We start from the raw sequence: 22152 nt of genomic DNA, 5'->3' as shown, positions 1-22152 counted from the left end.
TAGTCAGGACTGACGAGCAGGATATCATCAACAGCTGAGTAACTGTGGAGAGATAGGAGCTGGCAATTAGCCGACAGCTGAGCAGCCAGCTCAGAGAAGGAAGGGCTGAGCCCAGCCCCGGCATTCTTCTCACACACCCCAATATATATGGCTCCATAGAAGGGGGTCATGGAATTAACCAATACCCTTCCAAAAGGACACTGTTGAAGGAGCTGGTCTCTTCCAATGGAGCAGAATGGCCTTGCAGGCATAAAATAATAAAATATTTAGAAGGGTCCTGTGTGCATTAGACCGGGACCACAGCATGGACTAAGCCAAGAAGAGGCACCGGGATGGATTGGGATATCCGGATGGTAAGGATGTCTATTATGCAATGCAGAAATCCCCAATAGCTGGGCAGTTCCAAAAGGATATGATCGAAGTTAGCAGGGGAATGTGCGCATCGCCAACATACAGCTGTACTTGACGAATGTATCTCCGCCAATTGGGCCAGGGTAAAGTAACTACAATGTAGAAATTTTTAAAAGGAATTGGCCTATCTCTATCTGATAAATACAATAAATGCTGCGCTAAAAGGCACCTATTTGAATAGGTGAAAGAAATAAGTGATGTGTATAAATAACAATATGAACGAGTGAATACAAAAGTTCATGAAGTGTTTGGGAACAGTCCCAAAGATTATTCACTCTGGTGCGTCTCAGGCTGAGTTACAAGTCCGCAGATGACATTCAGGGTGAATTATCCTACCAAGTTCTCCGCCCTTGGCGACTCTTGGAACTGAATTGTAAACGAGTAGAAGAAATAGGTACCCTTACCAGATGAGTTGGACACATCCACCTTATAGTAGTGTGTCTTACGAGCTTATGGGGGAGGCTCCAGCCACTCACCCCAGTACACCGACCCGATATGTTGTCCTCTCAGGGTTCCTCGTGGTCTACAGATAGGAAAGTTGAGTGGGATTTCTGTGCCAAACGCTGCGATCAAACTTGATGCCAGATGTCCCGCAAAGGTTCACCATAAAGGGAATAAAGCATAAAATACGCTTCGCATGGTGAAATACAACCAATGATGGTTTATTGAAAAAAAATTTGCGATGAACAAAATTAGAATTATAAAATCACGTGATACATAAAAAATAGATAAAAAATAGCAATGTGGGGAGCAGATAACTGCTGGCCCTACGCGTTTTGAGAGCTGAAGAGCACTGGGGGGGGGGGGGAACAGGGGGGGAGCACTGGGGGGAGGGGAGAGCACTGAGGGGAGAGCACTGGAGGGGAAAGAACAGGGGGAGAGAGGAGAGCACTGGGGGAGAGCACTGGGGGGAGTGGAGGGCACGGGGGGGGGGAGCACTGGGGGGAACAGGGGCGGAGAGCACTGGGGGGGAAAGCACTGGGATGGTGGCTAGAGAAGGATGGGGAGAGCTGGAGAGCAGCAAGAACAGGGGAGGAGAAAACTGGGGGGGGGGGGGGCAGGAGAGTGTGGTGGTGGTGGTGGAGGAGAGCACTGTGGGGGGGGGGGGGTAGGAGAGTGTGGTGGTGGAGGAGAGCACTGGAGGGGGTGGCAGGAGAGTGTGGTGGTGATGGAGACCACTGGGGGGGCAGGAGAGTGTGGCGGTGGAGAAGAGCACTGGAGGGGGTGGCAGGAGAGTGTGGTGGTGGAGGAGAGCACTGGAGGGGGTGGCAGGAGAGTGTGGTGGTGGAGGAGAGCACTGGAGGGGGTGGCAGGAGAGTGTGGTGGTAGAGGAGACCACTGGTGGGGCAGGAGAGTGTGGTGGTGGAGGAGAGCACAGTGGTGGAAGAGAGCATGGGGGGCAGGAGAGTGCGGTGGTGGAGGAGAGCACTAAGGGGGGGCAGGAGAGTGCGGTGGTGGATGAGAGCATTGGGGGGCAGGAGAGTGCGGTGGTGGAAGAGAAGAGCACTGGGGGGGGGGCAGGAGAGTGCGGTGGTGGAGGAGAGCATGGGGGGGCAGGAGAGTGCAGTGGTGGAGGAGAGCACTGGGGGGGCAGGAGTGTGCGGTGGTGGAAGAGAAGAGCACTGGGGGGGGCAGGAGAGTGCGGTGGTGGAGGAGAGCACTGGGGGGGCAGGAGAGTGTGGTGGTGGAGGAGAGCACTGGGGGGGGCAGGAGAGTGCAGTAGTGGAAGAGAGCACTGGGGGGAGGTCAGGAGAGTGCGGTGGTGGAGGAGAGCACTGGGGGGGGCAGGAGAGTGCAGTGGTGGAAGAGAGCACTGGGGGGGTCAGGAGAGTGCGGTGGTGGAGGAGAGCACTGGGGGGGGCAGGAGAGTGCAGTGGTGGAAGAGAGCACTGGGGGGGTCAGGAGAGTGCGGTGGTGGAGGAGAGCACTGGGGGGGGCAGGAGAGTGCAGTGGTGGAAGAGAGCACTGGGGGGGGGCAGGAGAGTGCGGTGGTGGAAGAGAGCACGGGGGGGGCAGGAGAGTGCGGTGGTGGAGGAGAGCACTGGGGGGGGCAGGAGAGTGCGGTGGTGGAAGAGAGCACGGGGGGGCAGGAGAGTGTGGTGGTGGAGGAGAGCACGGGGGGCAGGAGAGTGCGGTGGTGGAGGAGAGCACGGGGGGCAGGAGAGTGCGGTGGTGGAGGAGAGGAGCACTGGGGGGGGGGCAGGAGAGTGCGGTGGTGGAGGAGAGCACTGGGGGGGGCAGGAGTGTGCAGTGGTGGAAGAGAGCACTGGGGGGGGGGTCAGGAGAGTGCGGTGGTGGAGGAGAGCACTGGGGGGGGCAGGAGAGTGCAGTGGTGGAAGAGAGCACTGGGGGGGGCAGGAGAGTGCAGTGGTGGAGGAGAGCACTGGGGGGGGCAGGAGAGTGCGGTGGTGGAGGAGAGCACTGGGGGGGGGTCAGGAGAGTGCGGTGGTGGAGGAGAGCACGGGGGGCAGGAGAGTGCGGTGGTGGAGGAGAGGAGCACTGGGGGGGGGGGCAGGAGAGTGCGGTGGTGGAGGAGAGCACTGGGGGGGGCAGGAGAGTGCAGTGGTGGAAGAGAGCACTGGGGGGGGGGGTCAGGAGAGTGCGGTGGTGGAGGAGAGCACTGGGGGGGGCAGGAGAGTGCAGTGGTGGAAGAGAGCACTGGGGGGGGCAGGAGAGTGCAGTGGTGGAGGAGAGCACTGGGGGGGGCAGGAGAGTGCGGTGGTGGAGGAGAGCACTGGGGGGGGCAGGAGAGTGCGGTGGTGGAGGAGAGCACTGCAGCCCCCCTCCCCCCTCGATCCTCCTATCCAGGCACTGTAGCATGGATGGGCATCTACTCCTGTGTATCACAGCGCTGGATGGCTGTGTTCGGCGGCCGCTCTGTAACACAGTCCCGCCCCCCCCAGACCGGCTCATGTGATAGGCGGAGCGTTGATTCTCTCTACTATCACACGAGATGGTCTGGGGGGGGGCGGGACTGTGTTACAGAGCGGCCGCCGAACACAGCCATCCAGCGCTGTGATACAGTGGTGAGGCTGCATTTGATGGGCACTGGTGAGGCTGCATTGAAGGGCACTGGTGAGGCTACATTCATGGGCACTGGTGAGGCTGCATTTGATGGGTGCTGGTGAGGCTGCATTTGATGGGCGCTGGTGAGGCTGCATTCATGGGCACTGGTGAGGCTGCATTTGATGGACGCTGGTGAGGCTGCTTTTGATGGGCGCTGGTGAGGCTGCATTTATGGGTGCTGGTGAGGCTGCATTTGATGGGTGCTGGTGAGGCTGCATTTGATGGGCACTGGTAGGCTGCATTGATGGGCACTGGTAAGGCTGCATTGATGGGCACTGGTAAGGCTGCATTGATGGGCACTGGTAAGGCTGCATTGATGGGCACTGGTGAGGCTGCATTGATGGGCACTGGTGAGGCTGCATTGATGGGCGCTGGTGAGGCTGCATTTTATGGGCGCTGGTGAGGCTGCATTTGATGGGCGCTGGTGAGGCTACATTTGATGGGCGCTGGTGAGGCTGCATTAATGGGCACTGGTGAGGCTGCATTTGATGGGCGCTGGTGAGGCTGTATTTGATGGGTGCTTCATTAAAAAGGTGGGGTTTACATGGGCAGGGAAAAGGGGGTGGAATCAGGGGTGGAGCCAAGGGAGGACAGCAAAATGAGGTTTCGCCAAGGGTGTCAAATCCTTGCACCAGCCCTGGTAGGCGATATACCCTTATAATCAGGTTGCATCAGTTGCTGGAAAGTGGCCCACGCCCTGACTGTGATTTTCATTGAACCTGTCAGTTGAAAAACAGATCTACTTCCCCTGAATAGAGCTAAGCGCAGGCTTTCCTATGAACCCAAGACCACCGCTTCCAATACCGTGTGCAGAGTCACCATCTTCGCAAAAGAAGCCAAGAAGGCTTCCAACATGGAGGGAGGGAGAAACTGATGGTCCAGACAGTATGCAAAAAGCGTACATAGTCTGGGAGATACCTGTTCCATATAGGTCTCATAGAACCCCATCCGGTCCCAGCACCTTATGAGGAGGAAAGGAGCTAATAGCAGCTTCAGTTTCCAGCGGAGAAATCGTGGCTTCTAAGGTGGCACATTCCGATTCAGAAAGCCTTGGGAACCTCAGACTATCCAGCAGGGTCTCCAGGGAGTTAACATTATGGAGCGGTATAGGAGAGTTTTATAGTAGCTCGTAAATTCCTCTAGAATATCCCCTGGGTAAGTAAGTCACCACCCGTGTTTTTGATCACTCAAATGATAGAACTAATTTCATGGTCCGCCACCAACATGGCAAGCAGTTTGCCATTTTTGTCACCCTGCATGAAGAGAGACTGAGCCTCAGTGTCTATATTCGGTATGGGCCAGGTCCGAGAAGTGTACTAAAAGAAGTCGCCTGGCCTCCGAGAGTGAGGCAAAAATTTCTTCCGTTGGAGATGCAGCGTGTTCCTCCGCACACTCTTGTACCCTATCCTGAATTTCTGCCACCAAGCTATTATGATCCTTATGAGCCGTCTTGATGGCTGAAACACATCCCCCCCCCTAAACACCGCTTTAAAAGCATCCCAGACTGTCGGAGGACCGGTAGAATCCCAGTTAACGGGCCAGTAAGCAGAAATAGCCTCCCTCAACTGTGTGGAGACCTGTTCTACCTGTGCCAGTGGGGTATGACCAGAAACCCCCCCTGCCAAATAGGAAAAATACCCCACCATTGACAGGAAAACCAAGTTGCCAAAAGGCATATCTATTCTGGCTGAGGATTCATGGGTTCTGGAAAGGTGGGAGTAGCATTTTCTCGAGGGGCTTTTCCAATGCCATTTCTCCTGTAGGCCAGCAGTTGCTGCCCACGATGCAACCTCAGTAGAGCCGGGCCTATTGGGGTTAGTGGGGTCTATATTGACATCTAATATGTTGTTAAAATCACCCATAAGTAGTATAGAGTGCTGGGCAAAGGGGGCTAGCTTCGGCAATAACTCATATAGTACCTTAGACTGGAATGGGGGCAGCACGTAAACATTTCCAATAACCATTGTATGATAAAGGACATCCAATACCAAATATCGACCTCCCGGATCAGAGATCACCTGATGAATAGTGCATTAACAAGAATGCAAACTCCCCTGGCCAGGGGAGAGTAGGTGGCATGCAGTGCACGCTGCATGCAGGGTCTGCGGAGGGCAAGAATTCTACTTCCATCTAGGCGAGTCTCCTGAAGGAGTACCACGTGTGGCTTTAGTGGCTTAAGATATTGAAATATAGAAGCCCTTTTACATTTATCATTTAAGTCCCCTAACATTCCAGAGACGATTTCAATTGTTAGCCATGGGTATCAGAGCAGTAAGTAACTTCCAGGATTCTTGAGGAGAAGGTACTGTACCTGTTAACCTTAAGGGCCAGTCATGCAGTAGAAAAGTAGGGACCTGAGGAAGTCTAGAGAGGGAGACCAGAAACAAAAACAAAAAAAAAAACATCCCTGCTGCTTCACTAGAAACCAAAACTAAAAAAACAGTACTAGTGTCAGAGAACTCACCATGCGAATATCCGTCCCCGTGTAGCAGCAGTTCACTTTCGTCCCAAGGATCATGCGCGGTGTCCCCGTCGGAGGCGTGCGAGTTCCGGTACGAACAGACGCACGCCAATACGAACACGTGGACGCACTCACGCCAACCGAACGTGTGCACGTAATTACGCACACACGGCCACGTCCACCGATCCGGGCACATCTCGCCCTATATAAACAGGATCCTGACTTGATACCAGTGCTGGATCATCTTCAGCTACTCCTGAGACACCTGACCGTTGTTCCTGTGATCTTGTTCCTGATACCCATTCCTTTGGATACTCCTTGTTTTGATCTCCTGGACTACCACTGACCTCGGCTTGGACTTTCGACTTTGGCTTGCTTCCTGATTTTGTACCTCATTGCTAGCACGTTACCAGACCCTTGCTCGTCCTTGACTACGCACCTGCCTCTCGTTCCTGTACCGCATTGCCTGCCAGTTGCCGACCTTGCTTGTTCCAGACATGCAGTGTTTCCTGTATACCTGCTGAGCCTCCGCTGTCTACCTCCGTGATCAACCTGCACCTCTTCCTCCGTGAGGACCTAGCGTCTCCAGGTCTTCAACTTCCACCTGCAGGCACCTGCACCCTTTCGCTGTCTTCACGCTCCCTGTTGCCACCTCCAGGGGTGTGGAGACCGGAACCGTGCAAGAGGCCACCCTCAACAGTCTGACTCCGCTGTAAGGTACGTAACAACTAGCCTACAGCTTTTACCCAAAACTTGAATAAAAATGGGGAGTTCAACCTTGTCTCCAAGTATTCAGCTGTTCTTTTTGTTTCCGCAAAGAGACCTCTGTGGGAGACTCTGCAGATCAGTCTGGCAAAAGTTAACAGGGCCCCATCCCGTAGTTCAGAGAGGGTCCAATCCAGTTCCCCGGAGAAAGAAAAGGTAAGGTACATACCGGTGGTAGTGCAAGTAAGGACCAGAGGACATTCTGGAACAGAAAAGCAGCCAAAGAAAAACATATAGTTATATAAGTTATATATATAACTTATATACCTGTATTCAGAGTTCAGATAACTTCAAGGAACAGCATCCAGCCAGACGCACGCTTCCCTCGGGGGGGCAAAGAATTTCACAGCACCATTATGCTGCATTCTGAGCCTCTTGGGGTAAAGCATACTGTATTGTAGGCCTTTCTCTCTCAACCACTTCCGAATATCTGTGAAAGAGCTCCTCTGCTGAGAACTCAAGGAACATCATCAGACTCGCATTCTTGTAGCGTAATTCAGGATGTTTCCTTTCTTCTGCCAGTGTCTGGTCTCTATCCTGGTAGTTCAGGAAGCGCACATAAGTTGGTGGAAGATTCTCTAGTGTCAGCAACTGTTTAAAGAACTGTTCAACAAATGTGTTGGTCTTAGCACCTTCAGTTCCTTCAGGAATTCCCACCACCCGCACATTACTTCTTTGTTGCCGATCCTGTGCGTCATCCATCCTGTGCTGCAATGCCTTTACCATATCTTGTAGGTCAGATAGCTGGACTGAATGAGAAGTGGTGGAGTTCTCCACCTCAGAGATGCGACCTTCCGCAGCCGACATTCGGCCCCTCATTTTGTTGAGGTCATGGCAGATGAGCGTGCACTCTGATGCCAATTGGTCAATCCCGGCCAATTATTCCACCTTGCTGGCAGTGATAGCCTCCGGTATAGGCTTGGTGATTGCCTATGCACCAACCTCAGGGGTAGAAGGAGGTTTAGCACTCACCAAGGGGCCACCGCCGGAGCTCTGTGCGGCTGCTGGAGAATCCATTCTAGTAGCATGCAGTGAGGAGAAGCCGCACGCTTCGGCAAAATGGCGGAGGCGGTGGTGCCCAAGTCTTTGCTTCGTGTGGAGCTCGGAGGCCGCGGGTCTGGCTGTGCGTCATCCACCCTGTGCTGCAATGACTTTACCATATCTTGTAGGTCAGATAGCTGGACTGAATGAGGGGTGGTGGAGTTCTCCACCTCAAAGATACGATGTTCGGCTCCTCATTTTGTTGAGGTCATGGCAGATGAGCGTGCACTCTGATGCCAAGTGGTCAATCCCGACCAATTATTCCACCTTGCTGGCTGTGATAGCCTCCGGTATGGGCCTGTTGATTGCCTCTGCACCAACCTCAGGGGTAGAAGGAGGTTTAGCACTCACGAGGGGCCCCTGCCGGAGCTCTGTGCAGCAGCTGGATAATCCATTCTTGTAGCGAGGAGTGAGGAGAAGCCGCAGGCTTTGGCAAAATGGTGGAGGCTGTAGCCCCCGAGTCTTTGCCTCATGTGGAGCGTGGAAGCTGGGGGTCTGGCTGTGCCTTGTTCTTGGCTTTAGTAGCCCTAAACATAGTGCCAGTGGCTGCAGGAGAGGATAAGGAGCAGCTGCAGAGCAATGTCGGGGCGTTCGGTGCCCTGAAAACAGGATCAAATACCGAACACTTGCGGAACTCACAGGAGGTGTGTCTGTCCTCTCTCACATTCTGGCCACGGGGCCCTTGTTAAAGGGGGCTTACAGATTCACTTTGGCCAGGGTTGTGGGGAACAGGCCCTTGCTCTCATCAACTTGGGGACAAGGCGCTTTTGGGGGAAAGCCCCCCCTTCCTCAAAGCACCTCCCCATGGTCTGGTATGGCGTTTGGGGAGGACCCCGCACCATTTTTTGCACACATTTTGGTGTTGGGGTTATTCTCAAAATCCATACCAAACCTGAAGGGCCTGGAACCCCGCTGACAGCATATGAGTCATGGTTGTTAGGGATGCGGCAGCCACCTGCTCCCTAACAACCCCAGTTGAAAAATGCATTTATTATAACTTTTGTCGGATTCATTGCCATTTGTTTTTATGTCCATTTGGAAATTTAGACAGATCAGAATGCAGGAAAAAAAAATAATTGTTTGAAAAACGAATCTGAACAAACTGAATTGCACATATCTACAGTGTATACAATTTATTGTTGGCCAAGATTTTTTTCAATGTATATGGTTTTAAAAAAAAATTTCCATGAATAAAGCATAACATGTTTTCTATTACATTTTTATTCGGACGTGTCATATATTTTATTGGTTTCTTATTTCATTTCTTGTAAAGGGGTTGGTAGTCAAAGTCTGCTTTTCCTTCTTTTTGGTTTATAACCACAGATAATGACTATAAAATGAAGGAGCTAAAGAATGAAACAAATATAATGAAAAACAACAGTTTGATTTTAATATTATGTATACATTTTTATTTATATATTTTAATATTTATAATTATTATAAAAATTGTGGAAAACGAACTTAAGATTGATGAACATGGGTGCACTCATATTTGCCCACATCCGTGTTCCGTGGATCCCTATGCAGGCAGTTCCATCCATGTCAATAGGGACGTAGCGTCTGCCCGTGGAATGGCGGCAAAGTACGGTGCTTAAAATTCTCCATAGGCGGCACGTTAAACGCCTTTATAGGTTGCCGGGAAATACCCAAAGAGCAAAAAATTTAGTTTTAAGGTGCAGAAAAATCAATCAACATTAGATTAACCAAAAATAGGAAAAAAAAAATATTATTACATAGATACCATAAAACTACTTAAAACATTAGGGCAGAATCAGCCCTGTGGTCACAATACAAAATAATGGTTGCCTCTACATGTTTCACCACAAACGTGGCTTCTTCTAGAGCTTTTGTAGGACCTTTTTTTTATTACAAATCCACCTTTAATAGTAATCACAGTTCCAAATAATTCCCAAAACTAGGCTTGTGCAATTCGTTTTGTAACGAATCGAAATTTGGCCGAATTTTGCATCGAATAACAACGAATACGAATAACGAATAACAACGAATAACAACGAATATGAAAGAAATATAACGAATGAATTCGGTAATTCTTTAAAGATCTAATGAAACAAAAGGTCAGCTCAAAGTAAATCTTATAGTCCAATCAGCTAATTAATTTTGTGCCGGAGGATGGATTACTGGCAAAGTGCATTCCTGAGAACTGAGTTAGAAGGGTGTTGTATTGTATTTGAGCCGAGGAGAAGAGATGTTGTCATCGTGTGTGTTAAAAGATTCAATAAACAAAACGACTTTCCAAACTACGAATCATTATCACGAATGTATATACATACATAAATAGCGAAATTCGACACTCTACGAATAATAACGAATTATCCGAAAACGTATTAACGTAACATAACGAATATAACAGAACGAAATGATGTATTTTACGAATGACAACGAACCGAAACTAAACAAAATTTTCCATTGTGCACAAGTCTACCCAAAACCCTCCAAGAGGTTCGATGGGGGATGTCTGTGCCACAAAAGTGAGCGAAGAACAATTGCCCCACGGTTAAATCTGTTATCTCTGTGAAAACTTGACGAATTTGATCGATCAATATTCACATCCTTCTTCCTAATACAAGCTTCACACAGTGACGGCAAATTTCAAAGTACTTGTGCGATCTGAGCACTTCCCTTCCTTCAGTTTACCCCTCTTCCTTGGTTAAGTGTCAGTAAGATACCTATTAACCTGTGGAAGATCAACACTGTAATTGATCTATCCCAAGGGATTAACCCTTTTGAACAAGTATTAGAGCCTCACTGATAATAGGATGAGTGTCCTCATCCTGTTATCAGTGAGGCTCTAATCAATAGAAGGACAGCTGAGAAGATAATGGGAGATGCTACCACCAACATAAGAGAGGCTTACCAGAGCTAATGAACGTAACCCTAATGAGTCGTCAAAACTTGTGGTGACAACATACCAATAGGCAGGAACATCCACATCTGCGTAAGTTGGCAAAGGAGGCTCTGTTCACGCTGTCCCTCAGAAAACTTGCAGAAAAGAAGGGAAACTCAGAGATAAGCGGATCGAATAATTTTCATATGCTCACAGGATGCAACCATAAATGAAACAAAAGTTCCACATAGTGTAAATCCTTAAAACAAGGAATGTTTATTAAAATTTGAGAAACACTCACATTTGAGCAGATAAAAAGCGCTTTGTAAAAGATTGAAGGTTAACACAATGGCATCAGCAGGTTCGTCCCGACGCGTTTCGTCTGAGAAGACATCATCTGGGGTGTAGACATGCTGTGGCCATTGCGTTTAAATAGAAAATAATACCCCAATAACAAGCTACAAACCTGTGGGTAATTGGTCGTGCAAAAATACAATCACTTCCTGGTTCTCAAAAATGGCGGCAGCGCATGCGACTCATGCCTAGCTATGAATAGCGAATCTGCACACATGCAGGCAAGGTCATCTGACCTTCGTCCTATGGGTCTGCAGTGTATGCATCAAGCCTCACTGTCAGATGCCCAACATCCTCCAGATACCACAACGATATAGCCCATTGGTCCACCTACACTCAGTAACGAGCGCAGGACTACCCACCGTTGTGTCAGCAATCCGGAAGATAAGGACGTCTGCGGGTCACACGTCGCTATAAGACAGCGAGAATCTCCGCATCCAACACATCATTGGCTGAACACCACTATATTTCGCATAGTGGGGACACCACGGAACGTTAACAGAAAATGTTAACATTACAATGCCGTTAACATACCAAAACTATACCGGATGAATTTAAAAGAGTGGGAAAACTATTTATGAAGATATATTGCAAATATGTGTATTGAAATATTTAGTAACCCACATGGTTGATACCAAAACTGGGGTAATAATACATTGCAATTTTTGACTTCAAACTGGATATATACAGTGGGGAGAGCAAGTATTTGACACACTGCCGATTTTGCAGGTTTTCCTACTTACAAAGCATGTAGAGGTCTGTAATTTTTATCATAGGTACTCTTCAACTGCGAGACACGGAATCTAAAACAATAACAGTAAGTATTTGATACTTCAGAAAAGCAGAACTTAATATTTGGTACATAAACCTTTGTTTGCAATTCAGAGATCATACGTTTCCTGTAGTTCTTGACCAGGTTTGCACACACTGCAGTAGGGATTTTGGCCCACTCCTCCATATAGACCTTCTCTAGATCCTTCAGGTTTCGGGGCTGTCGCTGGGCAATACGGACTTTCAGCTCCCTCCAAAGATTTTCTATTGGGTTCAGGTCTGGAGACTGGCTAGGCCACTCCAAGACCTTGAGATGCTTCTTATGGAGCCGCTCCTTAGTTGCCCTGGCTGTGTTTTTCGGGTCATTGCCATGCTGGAAGACCCAGCGACGACCCATCTTCGATGCTCTTACTGAGGGAAGGAGATTGTTGGCCAAGATCTCCCGATATATGGTGCCCATCCATCCTCCCCAAAATACAGTGCAGTCGTCCTGTCCCCTTTGCTGAAAAGCAGCCCCAAAGAATGATGTTTCCACCTCCATGATTCACGGTTGGAATTGTGTTCTTGGGGTTGTACTCTTCCTCCTTCTTCCTCCAAACACGGCGACTGGAGTTTAGACCAAAAAGCTCTATTTTTGTCTCATCATGATCATCCAGATGGTCATTGGCAAACTTCAGACAGGGCTGGACATGCGCTGGCTTGAGCAAGGGGACCTTTCGTGTGCTGCAGGATTTTAATCCATGACGGCGTAGTGTGTTACTAATGGTTTTCTTTGAGACTGTGATCCCAGCTCTCTTCAGGTCATTGACCAGGTTCTGCCGTGTAGTTCTGGGCTGATCCCTCACCTTCCTCATGATCATTGATGCCCCACGAGGTGAGATCTTGCATGGAGCCCCAGTCTGAGTGAGATTGACCGTCATATTGAACTTTTTCCACTTTCTAATAATTGCGCCAACAGTTGTTGCCTTCTCACCAAGCTGCTTGCCTATTGTCCTGTAGCCCATCCCAGCCTTGTGCAGTTCTACGATTTTATCCCTGATGTCCTTACACAGCTCTCTGGTCTTGGCCATTTTGGAGAGGTTGGAGTCTGAGTGTGTGGACAGGTATCTTTTATACAGGTAACGAGTTCAAATAGGTGCAGTTAATACACGAAATAAGTAGAGAACAGGAGGGCTTCTTAAAGAAAAAAATAACAGGTCTGTGAGAGCCGGAATTCTTACTGGTTGGTCGGTGATCAAACACTTATGTCATGCAATAAAATGCAAATTAATTACTTAAAGATTATACAATGTGATTTTCTGTATTTTTGTTTAAAATTCTGTCTCTCACAGTTGAAAAGTACCTACAGTATGATAAAAATTACAGACCTCTACATGCTTTGTAAGTAGGAAAACCTTCAAAATCAGTAGTGTATCAAATACTTGTTCTCCCCACTGTATATAGATGGTGAGATATCTCATAATATGTTAAAATGCATGATATACATAAAAATACATACCATATAATAGATCAGCACCCAGATAATCCCCAAAAAATGGTGAGAAAATTAAATAGAATTAAAAATAAAAATGACAAAATGTGATATAAAAGTGAGTTGCAATTATGCCTTATTGAGAAAGGCATTAATGTCCCACTCTACATTCAGTCCAGCTGGAGAGTGGGACTGCAACTCATAGATCCAGAAGGTTTGGAGACGTGAAACACCGCTAGTCATAGCTCTACCCCTCCAAGGGGGAATGTACTTGTCTATGACCAGAAAATCGGTACCTCTTGGATCTCTAGTGTGAAATTGACGATAATGTTCGGGGACAGTATGTTTAAAGTGGTTGTAAACCCTCCCCCACAACTTTGTCCCATGTAAATCAGCATAAAAAACCCTAATGAACACTGCTTGTAGATATCTCCTTACTTGCTTAGTATTGTTTTTTTTTTTATCAATGTTTATTGAAGAAAAGAAGCATGTACAATAAAATATATGAACCAGCTCATGGGACATCAAATAAGACGCTAACAGCAACCATTGTTCTAGACACTGTCCAACACATGAAGGACAGAGCAGCAGAGGTGGGTTAGGAACATGTACCACCTGTAAGTCCCTAAAATCACAAAGCCAAACTTATTACTACAAACCGTCCCAGCTGGGACTCTCAGCCCTTGTACACACGGTCGGACATTCCGACAACCAAATCCGTCGGATTTTGTCCGAAACTGTTGCATACACACAGTCGGACAAAGTTGTCAGAAAATCCGATCGTTCAAAACGTGATGACATTATTTAGTTACGACGGGACTACGTTCAGGCTAGTAGCCAATAGCTTTGATGTAGGAATTTGATCTGAGCATGCGTGGCACTTTGTCCGATCGGAATTCTCTACACATAATCGGAGTATGTCCGATCGGAGCATTTTGTCTGAAAATTTTACCAACAATTTGGAAAACTTGGTCCGTCGGATACTCCGACGGAAACAGTCCGATGGAGACCACACACAGTCGGAATATCCGACAAAATGGTCCGATCGGACACATTCCATCGGAATCTCCAACCGTGTGTACAAGGGCTCAGATCTACATGTCAATTAGGAGTACACCCTTCCTTCCAAATTTTAAGAAAGAAAGTACAGTAGATAAAGATAGAAAAGAGACAGAAGACAAAGAACACAGAAGGGGACGGGGGGGGGGGGAGTGGGGAGGGAGTTTAAGTCCGCCTCTACATCTATCACCAAAATCTTAATAAGAACCTTAGGTACTGAGAATACAACGGTTGAGACATAATATCTGCATAGTTAGTAGAGTATTTGAAGGCAACCCAACAGGCCCAAATTTTCTTTGCTTACTTGCTTAGTATTGTTGTAATCCTTGTTGTTCGGTAGAATGAAGTCACTGAGCATGCCCAGATCTCCCCTGATTTAAGGCACACTCTCTATGTCTTATCTATCTGTTATCAGACTTCCTACGGCACACAGCACTGAACTCTGCTAATCACTCAGAACTTCCTCCTACACACCATGTGACCATGTGACATGACATACAGTCTAAACTTGGCATTTTTTTTCGTTGAACATTCCTTGACCCGTTATGTTCTCCTTTTTTCCTCGTTGATCACTCCTTGACCCGTTATGTTCTCCTTTTTTCCTCGTTGAACATTCCTTGACCCGTTATGTTCTCCCTTTTTCCTCGTTGATCACTCCTTGACCCATTATGTTTTCCTTTTTTCCTCGTTGAACACTCCTTGACCCGTTATGTTCTCCTCTTTTCCTTGTTGATCACTCCTTGACCCGTTATGTTCTTCTTTTTTCCTCGTTGAACACTCCTTGACCCATTATGTTCTCCTCTTATTTCTCCTCCCTCCTCCACTTAGATCTGGACCCCTTTTTCTCGCTTGATGGTCCTCGTAAAAAACCTGGATTCTCCTGAGCATTAGGGTTGGATTAATTATACCCATATGGGGATTGGTTATAATCTCTCTCCATATAAGAGTATTGATCATAATTATAGGGATCACGGAGTAGGGAATATCTATTGTAGGTGGTCACCGGAGGGGCGGTTCAAATATTGAGAAGGATGATCGTTATACCTTACAGGTGAAACCCTCTGATATTGACCTCCTTGTTCTTGGTGGCGATGGGTCCTAGAGTTATGTTGATTGCCTCTGGGATGGCCCCTTCCACCCCATCTATTAGAATTATTGCCTCTACCCCTATATGGATTGGTTGGAGTACGCATATTGGGATGTCGTCCCCTCTGATGCGGCAAACTATCCCTGCGGTTGCGCCCACCAGGCACAAGCATATGTACTGGTTTGGCATTAGGATTAGCTACCTGCCCTGAATTGGCTGGTCCACTCATAGAACCTGATGGAATATAGTGTATGTGAGCTTTTCTCCAACTGACCACCAATGGGCAATTTTCATGGTGCTGTCGGTGTAAATATTGGACTAGCTCAGTACTATTTCATATGAGATCCGTGTTCCTATCATTTATTCCTTATGGGTTTATACCGATCACACCGCACCCCTAAAAACTAAAACATTCTTACTATACCCCCAATGTACTGTGATGTGCTTTGTACACCACTTGGGACTATCTGACCCCCTCCCTAGGAGAATCTGAGGCTCGAAGGGGAACATTTGTCCTCTTGGGATGTCCCATCATCAGAGTCTCCAAGAAATAGAAGAAGACAAGGGAAGACTCGCTCCATCAAACTCCACCCAGAAATTAAATCTCACTTTTCCCGGGATGTGCCCCTTTGAAGAACAATTTCTTGTCCTCCAGATGTTCTATGGACTCAACAGTTCCACCTGGAAAAGTCATCGTCCATTTGTCATAAGAATCAGCAGGTGGGTTCTCTCTGATGTCTCAGATTCTTTTTTATCAGTAAACCATTTCCCGCACTCTGAATGCTATGAGGCCGCTCTGCCGCGTGTCTTCTCTGGTGTTTCTGAAGGTTTCCTTTACGACTGAAAATTTTCTGAACATGAATAAGGACGCTCACCCATGTGAACTCTAAGGTGTTGCACAAGGTGTCCTTTAATAGTGAAACATTTCCCGCACTCTGAACATAAATTGGGACGCTCACCAGTGTGAATTCTCCGGTATTTAACAAGGTCTTCTTTATAAATGAAAGATTTCCCACACTCTGAACATGCATAAGGGCGTTTACCAGTGTGACTTCTCTGATCAACAAGTGCTCCTTCTTGAGCGAAAGATCCTAACCTGTATGAATTCTCTGATGCTTAACAAGGGCTTTTTTATGAATGAAGGATTTCCCGCACTCTGCACATGGATAGGGACGCTCACCTGTGTGAATTTTCTGATGATCAGCAAGTGCTCCTTCCTGAGTGAAACCTTTCCCGCACTCAGAACAAGAAAAAGGACGCTCGCCAGTGTGATTTCTCTGGTGTATAATTAGTCTTTCTTTTTTAAAGAAACCTTTCCCGCATTCCACACAAGAGAAAGGGCGCTCTCTGGTGTGAATTCTCTGGTGTTCAATAAGATTTCCTTTTTTAAGGAAATGTTTCCCGCACTCTGAGCAAGGGAAAGGACGCTCACCCGTGTGAATTTTCAGGTGTACAACAAGTTCTGCTTTACGGGAAAAACTTTTCCCACACTCTGAACATGAAAAAGGACGCTCACCTGTGTGAATTAACTGATGTCTAAGAAGGTCTTTTTTTTCAATGAAACATTTCCCACACTCTGAACATACATAAGGACGCTCCCCTGTGTGAGTTCTGTGGTGTATGATAAGGGTTTCTTTTTTAAGGAAACATTTCCCACACTCTGAACAAGAGAAAGGACGCTCGCCGGTGTGAATTCTTTGATGGGAAACAAGGACTGCTTTCCGAATGAAACTTTTCTCGCACTCTGGACATGAAAATGGACGCTCACCTGTGTGGATTCTCTGGTGTACAATAAGTTGTTGTTTCTGAGAGAACCATTTCCCACACTCTGAACATTGATAGGGACGCTCACCAGTGTGAATTCTCTGGTGCCTAAGAAGGTTTTTGTTTGCAGTGAAACATTTCCCACACTCTGAACATGGATAGGGACGCTTACCAGTGTGGATTCTCTGGTGCATAAGAAGGTTTTTGTTTGCAGTGAAAGATTTCCCGCACTCTGAACATGGATAGGGGCGCTCACCAGTGTGAATTCTCTGGTGCATAAGAAGGATTTTGTTTGTAGTGAAAGATTTCCCGCACTCTGAACATGAATAGGGGCGCTCACCAGTGTGAATTTTCTGATGCCTACGAAGGTTTCTATTTTCAGTGAAAGATTTCCCGCACTCTGAACATGACAATGAATGGTCTCCTGGATCTGTTGATCTGTGAGAACTTGGATGGGCATCTGAAGTCATAGTATGGGATTTCTCAGAAGGTTCCTCAGGATTAGAAGGATCTGTGGATCTTGTCAACCAATCAGAGGTCACTTTCGGAGAATATTGTGGAATGTCAGTATCTTCTGCCTTACAATCTGGAGATATAATAAGATGTCCCTCCGATGTATTTCTATTCCAGGAACACTGTCCATCTGCTGGAAAGCAATATTTAATATAAGTCATATCTGTTCTCATACATCTTGTATTCAGAAGTCATATGTATACAATGGGCATGATGGTGAGAGAGAGAAAACTGACTACAAGGGTGAAAAGAAAATGTGAAAAAAAAAATTCAATCATTTAACCAACAAATGGCAGTTTGATTGCTGGAGTAATCATCTAGGTAAGGAAAACTCCAACTACGGAGCCCATGTTTGGGAGCCTCACAATAAGTACAACAAAGTCACATGCAGCCCTCAAGTCCTACATTGTCTCTGATACATCAGTTGGATAAAGATAAGAAATTGTAGATAAATCCTTTACATGGTGTACAGTATCTCCTCCTCATTTGTTGGGAACATGACATTATATTGAGGAATGGAGATGGATCTTTCATATGGAGTACAGTATCTCCTCCTCATTTGTTGGGAACATGACATTATATTGGGGAATGGAGATGGACCTTTCATATGGTGTACAATATCTCCTCCTCATTTGTTGGGAACATGACGTTATATTGAGGAATGGAGATGGACCTTTCATATGGTGTACAATATCTCCTCCTCATTTGTTGGGAACATGACATTATATTGAGGAATGGAGATGGACCTTTTATATGGTGTACAGTATCTCCTCCTCATTTGTTGGGAACATGACGTTATATTGAGGAATGGAGATGGACCTTTCATATGGTGTACAGAATCTCCACCTCATTTGTTGGATACATGACGTTATATTGAGGAATGGAGATGGACCTTTCATATGGTGTACAGTATCTCCTCCTCATTTGTTGGGAACATGACGTTATATTGGGGAATGGAGATGGACCTGTAATGGAAATTTGTAGGTTCTGTATATAATTGTATTCTATTTTATATGTATTGCACAATGCCCTCACTGTGCACACGGCACTAATAATGTTTTCAGTACATGTTTTACATTCTTTCGAGTCCTGATTAGAATTAGCCTGCCTATGTTACGCCCCTTGTTACCATAAACGTACAATTGTAATATTAATGTGATACCTACGTAATCATGTGTATAAAAACCTTCGAATGCGTCATAATAAAGGAGAACAGTTATTTGGAAAGATGCTGAGCGTATCTTTTGTGTCTGTTCCCTACTGCAGTAGTTATTATTAATTTGGAACCACTAATCAATATGAGGATAGGAGTTGCCTATCTGCAAAATATCAATTTCAGACCTTTCATAGTATTCCACAGGAACTTGTTCTAGCAGACTGAAAGAGCTTCTATAGTCTGTAACAATCATTGTAGAATGTTGATCTGCGGAATAATCTCTCTTTTGGAACAAAGTAATAACTCTATGTGGCTTTTTTGTCCTCTGGATCAACTGTCACTTTGGATTTTCTTTTACTAAGTGGACATATGGTATATTTGAATCCATGTTACTACATGCCTTATGCTTAGATAAGTAGAATGAGAACATTCTTCATTTAGTGTTTATGACTTACTTGTGTCCTCATGTAGAGAAGATTCCTCCAGTTTACTTTCCATAATCATCTCCCCCTCCTCCATAGACTGCTGATCTCCACTCACCAACCTCTCTTCTTCTTCTTCCTTTTTAACCTCAACTTTGATGTCTTTCCGTTCTTCATTCTAAATTCCAGAGATGATAAAATATAACATCTGGAAACACTGCTGCCAATAATAAGAGATGACATAGAAGAATGTCCTCTTACAGAATTATTTTTTCAGGTTGCCTGAAATACCTGATCATTCTCTGTATAGTGGTGACCTTCCCATGTATAATTCTGGGAATACAGAGGACAACCCTCCTCCATAGACTGCTGATCTCCACTCACCAACCTCTCTTCTTCTTCCTCTTTAACTTCAACTTTAATGTCTTTTAGTTTTTCACCCTAAACCCCAAAGATGAAATAATACATTTGTAAAAAGGAGCAAGAGATGACATATAGGAATGTTACCCCATACCGCAAATATATTTTTAGGTCTACATGCTCAGTCCCACCTACCTGATCATGCTTTGGGATGGTGTGAACTTCCTGTGTGGAATCCCGGGAATACAGAGGACGGGGACATCTCTCTGGTGGGTTCCCATTACTGGATCCATCTGTAGGAAACACACACACTGACTGAATACATTGTTTCTATGTGTTTATCAGATGATGGGGGATCTAGGTGGAGCCTCCGTACTGCTCTCTCCTTTACAATAAAGTCTCCTCTTACCCGGTGATGTGAGGGGCGGCTGATTGTCCATCATGACGTCCTTGTAGAGATCCTTGTGTCCTTCTAAATACTCCCACTCCTCCATGGAGAAACAGACAGTGACCTCCTGACACCTCAGAAAAATCAGGAGATATATTTAGGATGTATCTGGTCTATAAACCAGAGGCTCTGGATGGACAGTTGGATAAATGGTTCTATATTTAGGATGTATCCGGTCTATAAACCAGAGGCTCTGGATGGACAGTTGGATAAATGGTTCTATATTTAGGATGTATCCGGTCTATAAACCAAAGGCTCTGGATGGACAGTGGGATAAATGGTTCTATATTTAGGATGGATCCGGTCTATAAACCAGAGGCTCTGGATGGACAGTGGGATAAATGGTTCTATATTTTGGATGTATCCGGTCTATAAACCAGAGTCTCTGGATGGACAGTTGGATAAATGGTTCTATATTTAGGATGTATCTGGTCTATAAACCAGAGGCTCTGGATGGATAGCTGGATAAATGGCTCTATATGTGCATAATGTATCTGGACTATAAACCATAAAAGACATCACAGTGACTATGGAGGAAAAGGACGGACATGACGGGGGGGTTACTGGGTGTAAATATAAAATAATATCTTATTACCTCCTCTACTGCCAATTCCAGCAACGTCTCCTCTCTACTTCCCTCCCAGTCTTCTACCTGGAACTTCCCGTTTATGCTCCAAAAACACTTCCTGGTTGTAGCCTACATCACTTCCTGTCTGTAGCCGAGATCACTTCCTGTCTGCAGCCTACATCACTTCCTGTCTGCAGCCTACATCACTTCCTGTCTGCAGCCTACATCACTTCCGGTCTTGCAGTTTACATCACTTCCTGTTTGTTCCAAGTGACATCATCACCTTGTGTTGAAGATAAATACTGCAGTCTATATTAGGCTTCATCAATTTGCCCGCAGCTTTGTGGTTCCTTTCCTCTATTATGTTCCATCCATCAGAAATATATGTCTCATGTTCAGCCAACAGATACTTAGCCCTTGTACACACGATCGGAGATTCCGACGGAATGTGTCCTATCAGAGTGTTTTGTCGGATAATCCGACTGTGTGTGGTCTGCATCGGACTGTTTCCGTCAGAATATCCGTCGGACCCAATTTTCCAACTTGTTGGAAATATTTTCCGACAAACTGGTCCGATCGGACATACTCCGATCATGTGTAGAGAATTTTAATCGGACAAAGTGCGACGCATGCTCAGATTAAATTGCTACACCAAAGCTATTGGCTACTAGCGTGAACGTAGTCCAGTTGTAACGAAATAACGTCATCACGTTCTGAACGACCGGATTTTCCGACAACTGGGTCCGACCGTGTGTATGCAACAGTTTCGGACACAATCCGTCGGACAAAATCCAACGGATTTGGTTGGCAGAATGTCCGACCGTGTGTACAAGGGCTTAGACGTCTTCACCGTCGGATGAGTTGGTACTACATTGATCAGAGCACAGATAAAATACATTTAGGACGGTGGGACAAAACTTTTATTATCTGTAATGACGGAGTTTTCTATGTACAACAGTGGGACCGCGACGATATCTGCTGTTCAAGAGGAGGCTAACCAGATTGTAGATAGAAAATATCCCCTTCGTGAGACAGAAGGCCTGAGACAGGATGAAAAACCAACAGAATGAAATTGGTTGAGCTTCCAAATATCACCGACGTGTTTTAACTGAATGTTAATTTTGTTGACAATGAAGAAAACCTGGTTTCATATAACAAATATCGAGGGCTCGGACAGTTGGTGGTGGGGTGTCAAGAGCCAGAGAAGTTGTAGGTGTACAGTGAGATTGCCGCGGCGGAGGAGGACTACTCCGCCACGTGGACTTCCTCTGCCACGGCCCTGCCAAAAACGCGAACAACCAGTAGGAGCATTGCTGACTTTGTTGGAAACTATGTGTCACTGCTGATTCATAGTGAGCTGGTTGTCATTGGTAACGGCAATGGTGAGGGTTAAACTGACGGTCAGTTTGAGTTGATAATAGGATGTGACGCATGCCAGAAGGTGTCTGAAGATAAAATGTTAAGTAAGAAGGGTATTGACTTAATAGTGAATTCAGAGATAGACAGGGTAGTGGGCAATGGTGGTGCGTCCATTAAGGGTGCACGGGCACCGCCCCCTCTCTCCAGCCACCCCCCTATATGAATAATGGA

The 22152-nt window shown here is 46.4% G+C and overlaps 2 protein-coding genes across 2 annotated transcripts in view; both read right to left on the bottom strand.

The window, feature by feature from the left end:
* LOC143955512 (uncharacterized) overlaps positions 1-20676 on the bottom strand; it is a 103767-nt gene extending 83091 nt beyond the window's left edge. The window contains 4 exon segments of the mRNA XM_077465546.1: positions 19220-19364; positions 19478-19627; positions 19742-20061; positions 20590-20676. Of these exon segments, the coding sequence (XP_077321672.1) occupies positions 19220-19364; positions 19478-19549 (217 nt within the window). The 5' untranslated portion in view covers positions 19550-19627; positions 19742-20061; positions 20590-20676.
* On the bottom strand, positions 10838-17701 carry LOC143955785 (uncharacterized). The gene is given in 2 exon segments (XM_077465908.1): positions 10838-16425; positions 16428-17701. Coding segments are annotated over 2 exon segments (1398 nt in total). The 5' UTR covers positions 17566-17701; the 3' UTR covers positions 10838-16165.
* Positions 20677-22152: the final 1476 nt, after the last annotated feature.

This window comes from Lithobates pipiens, unplaced genomic scaffold (assembly GCF_037356315.1).
Source record: "Lithobates pipiens isolate NorthernLeopardFrog02 unplaced genomic scaffold, aLitPip1_a1.2 Scaffold_35, whole genome shotgun sequence".
Taxonomy (NCBI): domain Eukaryota; kingdom Metazoa; phylum Chordata; class Amphibia; order Anura; family Ranidae; genus Lithobates; species Lithobates pipiens.
This window is presented reverse-complemented; position numbering and strand designations above follow the sequence as displayed.